At 37.2% G+C, this 7,475-nt stretch overlaps 1 protein-coding gene across 1 annotated transcript; it reads left to right on the forward strand.

The window, feature by feature from the left end:
• On the forward strand, nt 1–898 carry LOC101313656 (40S ribosomal protein S29-like). The gene is made up of 3 exons (XM_004289747.1): nt 1–197; nt 502–601; nt 703–898. The coding sequence occupies exons 1-3, from the start codon at nt 136–138 to the stop codon at nt 709–711; spliced, it is 171 nt and encodes a 56-aa protein (XP_004289795.1). The 5' UTR covers nt 1–135; the 3' UTR covers nt 712–898.
• Nucleotides 899–7,475: the final 6,577 nt, after the last annotated feature.

Here is a 7,475-nt window from a genome sequence, read left to right on the forward strand (position 1 = left end):
CCGACCCGTCCGTCTTATGAGACCTCTAGGGTTTTGACCCTCCCCTCATTATAAATAGCATCTTCTAACCAGTCCGCTCCACCTCTACAGATTTTGGCGACTGCTAGCTAGGGCTTCTTCTTCTCTCTCGCAATCATGGGGCACTCCAACGTCTGGAACTCTCACCCTAAGAGCTACGGCCCTGGATCCCGCACCTGGTAATCTCCTTCGATTCTCCACAATCTCAATTCCTAATGCCTTTTATCTGTGAATTTAGAATCAGATCATTGTCGTTTGTTCTTGAAATTTATGGTCTGATTAGATTGAATTAGATGAAATACGTATAGGTGGTTGAGATTCGTAGTCTGATTCCGTTGAGATAGATGAAATATGTATAGGTTGTTTAGTTGAATCTTTTTATGTAGAGATGCAGTTAAAAACTTTATTCATGAAATTTTCATGACTTGTTATTCTATTGTGGTTGCGATTTCGGTACTGAGGTTTTGGTGTTTGTTTTGATAGCCGCGTGTGTGGAAACCCCCACGGTCTGATCCGCAAGTACGGGCTCATGTGCTGCAGGCAGTGCTTCCGCAGCAACGCCAAGGAGATTGGATTCATCAAGGTGAGGCTTTGTGAAAACCTTGAGTGACTCTGTATGCGTTAGTTTTAGTGTTCCATGCACCGGTCTGATGTGTTTTTGATTTTATCTTTTTTGTTTTGCAGTACCGTTAAGAGCTTGAGCTTGTTGATCTTGGATGGACTAGTATGCCGTAGCAATGCTTCTGTCGTTTCAGTGTAGTGGCTTTTGCGCTTTGATGAACTCTTGAGAAGATGTTTTTGTTTAATCTACTTTTGAACTGTCAAGTCAATTGTTGAACTGTGATTGTTATGGAATTAATGACTTAAACTTACTCTTCTCTTTGCGTCTATTCTATTATTCTTTTGTTTTCTATATCATTTCGCACATAACCTTGTTTCACCAATTCAGTAATCCTTTTGAAACTGAAAGGCACTTGAGCATTTGTGTTGTGCGTTATATTTTCCATGCTTATTCTGTATGCGTTAGTTTCTTCTGTAGCATTTGTGATGCTTTTTGGGGAAATCCAGACATAATATTATAGGTGACTTTTACACCATGTTTATTGTGATATGAGTCTAGGTAGTTGTGGAATTGGTTTAATCTGATTGGCTTATTGTGATATGGCCTTTGGGTTTAGGTAGCTGTTTATGAGTTACCTCAAGAGCAGGTATAGTTTGAATTTGTGGATTCGGTTCTCCTACTGGGTAGAAATGCATTTTGATGTTCTGTTTCTTTCAAGGTGTCAAAACATGATTTACTGTGTGTTCAAAGGCCTAGCTGTCTACCTGTTCAAGTAGGATATATTTCAAATTCCATGGAAATTAGATGCTCTGTTTTTATAGGTTACTTTTGTGGTGATATCAAGGGTGGTGTGACGAAATATTTCTTTTCCCTATTTCAATGCTATTTTGATCAAACTTTTTATTCTATATGTTTCATGTCTTTGCAAATGATTGGTGCACTGGCTTTGAGAGGTACACAACACCTTTGTTCCCCCATGAACAGGGTTACAATTGATCAGAGTAGAAATCCGATTTTGAGCTGGATTTTTTTTATATAGGCAAGGAAATAAGAGGGATGATGAAAAAGGGAAGTTGTTCATCTGAGATATGCATGGTGCTTTTTGATATTTCCACATATAACACATTGGTAATGAGCACAATGCAAACAATGAATGTATTCCTCAAGGGTGAGGAAGTAGGAATTGGCACTGGGTTCCTCACAGGTGAAAGTCGTGAAACTAGCTCATGACAGGAGGCCTCTGTCCTCGTGATATCAACTTGAGCTGTTATATTTGAGTCATTGAGCGAGATCACAGTTAGAGGCCCTTTTGTTGTCTTTTGCACGTTTAGATCTCCTTTAGATGACAGGAAATCATAGTATTTATATTTGGAATCGCTGGGTTTTACTTGTGAGGGATGTCATTTCTAGTATTAGGCTTCCCACTTTGGTAGGTTGTTGTGAAGTTGGTTTAGCTACCTTGCTCATAGATTAGAATGCCAGTTCATTTTGAACTCTAAAGTTTTTCATGCCACCAAAACTTCCCCTTGTGCAAATTTACATACGTTCCCCAATGAACACCGATCAACTGATCGCGTGGGGAAAACCCTCTGGTTAGCTGAAATTTTATAGGTTGTAGCTCAAGAACTATGTTCTTGAGTTTGGGTGTCCAAAGTAGATTTTGGATCCTTTTGGGTGTCCAGAATTCTGCAGAAAAGCTGATTTTCTTGCCTACTTTGCGTCTTGATATCTTTCATCTCAGGCCTTTGTTTTAAAATCTGAAAGTACCTTTGTAAAGCTAATATATCCATCTTTATGTGTGTTAAATTTCAGAGGATTTGGTTAACATTTTGTTTGTCAAATTGCTTGTCAAAAACAGTAGCAGATTCAGCCAAATTCTGCAGAAAAGCTGATTTTCTTGCCTACTTTGCGTCTTGATATTTTTCAGCTCAGGCCTTTTTTTTTAAAACCCGAAAGTACCTTTGTAAAGCTCATATATCCATATTTATGTGTGTAAAATTTCAGAGGATTTGGTTAACATTTGGTTTGTCAAATTGCTTGCTAAAAACAGTAGCAGATTCAGCCAAAAGCTGAAATTTTCTGGGTTTTCAGATTTTTGCTTCAACTTTGAGAGAGCATAACTTCCTATTCACGGCTTTGTTTTCAAAACTTAAGCTATGTACTTAAAGCTTGTAATCCTATCTTTATAATAGGCTTTGGTTCATAAACTTTTGTTGGATTTGAGTGAGTGGAAAGTGAAGCCAAAAACCACAGCTTACTTACTGTTTGGGAAGCCATGGCTGGCCAGAGCTCTAGAGAGAGAGAGAGAGAGGTGGGGTGTTAAATGGAATTTCCAGTTGAAAAATATGTCCAGTCAGCAACTTAACCACTGATTTGGACGACGACTTAACGGATGGACCAAATTGTGTGACATTGGATAGTTAATGGAGTAATCGATTGAAATTGAAAGTTAATGGAGTAAACTGTCGAGTGCATGAAAGTTAATGAAGTGACCAGTAATTAATTCAATTTTATATACACAAGGAGACAAGCTGGAAAGCTGTTCATCCCAGCTATGCATAACACAAATTGTGAGAAACCAACCCTGGTAGCACTATGATTCGGCATCGATCGTTTAACACATTGCTAAAGAGCACGATGTAAAAACTAGTGAATCTATTCCTCAGACGAATAGGCTCTTGGGATAAACCAGCTCAGGAGAGGATCCACTCCTAGTTCCCATCTCAATGCTTATATAACAAACTATATGTGATGCCCTATTCCTAAAGACAAACAGAAGAACACGTACATTAGGCTTCCCTTGCGCTCGAAACTTTTAGGCAAGTAGAGCTCGAGAACTACACCCTTGTTATGCAAATACTCTATAGCATAGTTTGGAACTTTGGATTATGCCAATCGCTTACTCTACTGGATTAGCATATCGACTATGGGGCTTACACGATGGATGTAACAAAGACACATTTCTGTTGCAGCAGAGGCATATATTAGCACTCTCCAATCACTCGTTCATGCTTCATCCTCTTGAAGGGCTATTGGTATCAGTACAGGTCACAGGTGCAACTTATTAATATCTGCAACAAACGCATTAAACTATTGTTATGTCCAAACCGAGGTTACATGCATCTTCATTGATTAGGAAGATCACCTAAAAACTGAAGGCACAGACTAACCGTAACCGACTTCAATCCATCGATCTTTCACCAATTGGGAAGATCACCTAAAAACTGAAATCACAAACGAACCCATAATTTACTTCACCAATCACCAACCTACTTGACTGAAATGTCTTCTGTTCCAAGTTATTTCCATATCTTCTTCTACCTTTCTCAACATCAGTCAATTACATGATTACTCCATTCAGGAAAAGAACTCCTATATTCCAAGTTCTCCCCACATCTATAACCATTGTTTGGTACAGTAAAAAAGCTTCTATTATTATCCCATAGAACCTCTCTTCATGACTGAAATAAAGATTCAAGTGTGGCTTGTTGTCAACCATCATGACAGCTGAGAAAAAGTGTTGCAATGAAATAGTGGAGAATGTCAAATATAGGAATAGGTTTATGGAAAGGGGCTTTATGAATTGTGACCTATGCTTCCTCTTTTCTATTATTGTCAAACTCATGCTTATCTTTTGGAATCTTAGATTCTAAGAAATTGTAGATAATTAAACTCTAACCAAATACATATATTTAGAGCATGCAAGCCCAGTTGCCAACCCAAACACCACCTTGAGCACAAGATGGTCACCTTTTCTTTCTTTTCTCAATGGTAGAGGGATGGTCAAGGTGTTGGGTTGGAGTTGGAATTGAGAAGCAAGGTTGGAAAGGTGTAGGGTGTACACAAAATCATTCTTCTATAATCACTTTCAAAGCAAACTAACTAAAGACACTATTAAACAAACACAACTTAGTGGGTTTGTTACTTTTAAACTAATTGTTCTTCTGAAGTATACCTTAAGTCACATGTCTGCAAACACACATCCAAAAACCCTATCATCATTTTAGCAACAGTACTAGTAGTAGCTAGCCAAGTAGCCATGGGTAAAGCAAATGATGCTAGCTACTCCTAATGTTAATCTTATCTTTTAACTAAGCAACTACAACTAAACTAATTGGTAAATCCATGGTGCCTAACAGTGGTTCACTGCTAAAGTTAGCAGTTGGTTTCTTTCTTCTCAAGGGCCTTGATTCTGGTTTTGTGTGATAATAAAGTTGATGTGATTTGGGGGTTTCATACTTAATGATTGATTAATGCTTGCAGAAGAATTTATATAAATCTCACCTTGATGTGGGGCAAGTAGTACAAGAGTTTCATGGTTACTTACTGGTGTTAAAGGCTTCTGCATTTACAAGTTGGATTGAGGAAGCTGTAAAATCATATTATTATGTCTGCACATATATGATGACAAGCAACTAATTAATTTGATAATTCAATTTAAACTTGTTTGTACTTGTACCACTCGAACACTACATAATATAGATTTGGGGGTTATGGATTATCATAATATAGAGGATTATGCAGATGGGGGTTAAGGTTCAATGTGTACTTTTTGTTGCTGTTTGATCTGGTTCAGACTTCAGAGTTAATCATTTTATTTCCTCATTCATTTTCTATTTTTAGATTCTTTTTATTATATAATTTTTCTGGCCGGGTCAGTAAGATTTGTACTTGGTCGGATCACGGATGATATATAAACTTTGATTTGTCAGATTTATGTATATGATGTGTATGGAATCCAAGAATTAAGTTTACCTTTAGAGCAGAAAGGGAAAAGGGTCAAATTGAGCATTTGAGCTAAAATTCATGAGACAGTAATCCAAATATAAGCTCCTGCTTGGACCAAATCACTCACACACAGTTCTTGTAGCATGAACAGAGTTACTATAGTGATTGGTTGTATGAGCGAAACTTGGGAGCAAGAAATTAATCGAGTTCACTCGGTCAAATTACACCATGCAAGATCGCAGACGTTCGGGGTTAAAATCTTTAAAGATCACTCTCAACACACTTGGGATTTTACTGTTATCTTACGATATCGATATGTTGGAGCAAAAAATCAAACAGAAGTACTAGTCCTTTTGGTGGAAATGGGAAAATTGGTGGAAACATACTCATTTTCATTAGGGCCCTGCAAGTACATACGCCCTGAGAATGAATGCTGGTGGTAAATGGGTATAGGCATGAAGCAGTAAAGCACATAGAAAATTGCAGGGTTCATAAGAAGATGAAATGAGTTGAAAGCAAAGGCATAACTATAAATTGAGTAAGACTGAAAAAGATGTAGCATCTTTATGTATTAAAACTAATACCACGAGGGGGTTAATCTAGCTTAGCTTGCAAAGATTACACAACGAAATGCAATGTGAGATCATCATCATCATTCTTTAATTTTGCTTAAGCTTGAAATGCATCACTGATTGATTGATGGCATCAACCACTTTTGTGGCTTGAATGCAGTTTTCATGGAGGTTAGCTCATTCATATCTTTCCTCATCAAGAAGACTCTGCTGCTTATACGACCCATTATTATATATTACCTATTATAACGATTAACGAATAACCTGTCTTCTAATCTTACCCTCTTTCTTCTTTTACTAAAAAGGAAGGGTCTTTCATGCCAAACATACCCCATCATTTTATCTCATACAATGAGACGGAAATGAAAGTTAATAAGCAGGGAATTTTGGTTCGGGAATTTTGGTTCATGTGTTTCTTAAACCTACGGATGCATGGAGGTGATACGAATAGTTGACAAGAAATCAAGAAACTTGAACAAAAATAATAGAAAGACATCATATGTGTATGAGTTTATAAAATGGACAACGTGTAATTTACAATAGGTTCTGTCTACATTGATGTAGCGATATTTTATGTATTTTTAGTTTGTTTGTGTATCAAGACCAACTTCATACTAGCGCATATATTGATCTTTAGTTAGTTTACAAGTATAGAAACTGATCTACTGTTGAAAGTATGGAAGTTTAGTTTCTTAATCCGAACCAGTTACACGTAAAAGAAGGTCAAGTTAGTTTCAGGTGCGTTAAGATATATATGGTCGATTGGCAACGCCTTTCACATATGATGACCTTAGCCCCCAAAACAAAATGTTTTTGTTGAGGGATCAAGCCTTTTATGACCTTAATTCTACATCTTTACCCATGTTTTTTGTCACAGTCTGTACTGACTTAAAACACTCAACTTTTGAGATGTGAGACGCTGTTTAACTATTGATTCATGGCATGTTTGTCTATCGAGAAGTGTCCCAAAATTTTCTTAATTAGATATATCTTCTATCTACTACGTACTTGGAAGTTTACTGTAATCGATACAAGTCAGCTTTTACTTTGAAAACAATGTAGATCTGTCGAGTAAACATTTGTCTAGCAAGATTAAGGGTACATAGAATCCAAGATCTATTTTTGGTAGATTCCATGATTAACACAATCACTTTACCTCTTAATCAAAATTCGACCATACTCTAGTACTTCACTCCATAACATGTACACTACTACACTAAACTCGTATAGTCCATAAATTAAGTCACATGTCCATAAACAAAAAGGTTTAAGAAAACTAAAACGTAATTAAATAACCCCCATAACATAACGTTAACGTTCCTCCAAAGTTTCTCAGCTCACAAAAAACCCCAAACCTCTTCTTCCACTCCCAAATCTCACCCCTCTCTTCTTCCTCACCTACTCTCTCTTCTTCCTCTCTCTCTCTACCCCAAAAACCCAGAAACTCAATCACCCAAAATGCAGCTCCATCTCCCCCACAAAACCCACCTCTCAATTTCTCCGATTTCTTGAAAAAAAAAAATTAAAAAAATCAAACCTTTCTTTTGGTGGGTTTTGGTTTCTCAAAAGCCTCCCACCAATGTGAGCCGGGTACG

This window comes from Fragaria vesca, linkage group LG2 (genome assembly GCF_000184155.1).
Source record: "Fragaria vesca subsp. vesca linkage group LG2, FraVesHawaii_1.0, whole genome shotgun sequence".
Taxonomy (NCBI): domain Eukaryota; kingdom Viridiplantae; phylum Streptophyta; class Magnoliopsida; order Rosales; family Rosaceae; genus Fragaria; species Fragaria vesca.

Excerpts from the sequence above, each read along its gene's own strand:
- LOC101313656 (XM_004289747.1), top strand. The coding sequence starts at position 136 with ATGGGGCACTCCAACGTCTGGAACTCTCACCCTAAGAGCTACGGCCCT. Across the intron at positions 198-501 it reads GGCCCTGGATCCCGCACCTG|CCGCGTGTGTGGAAACCCCC; the intron begins GTAATCTCCTTC and ends TTGTTTTGATAG.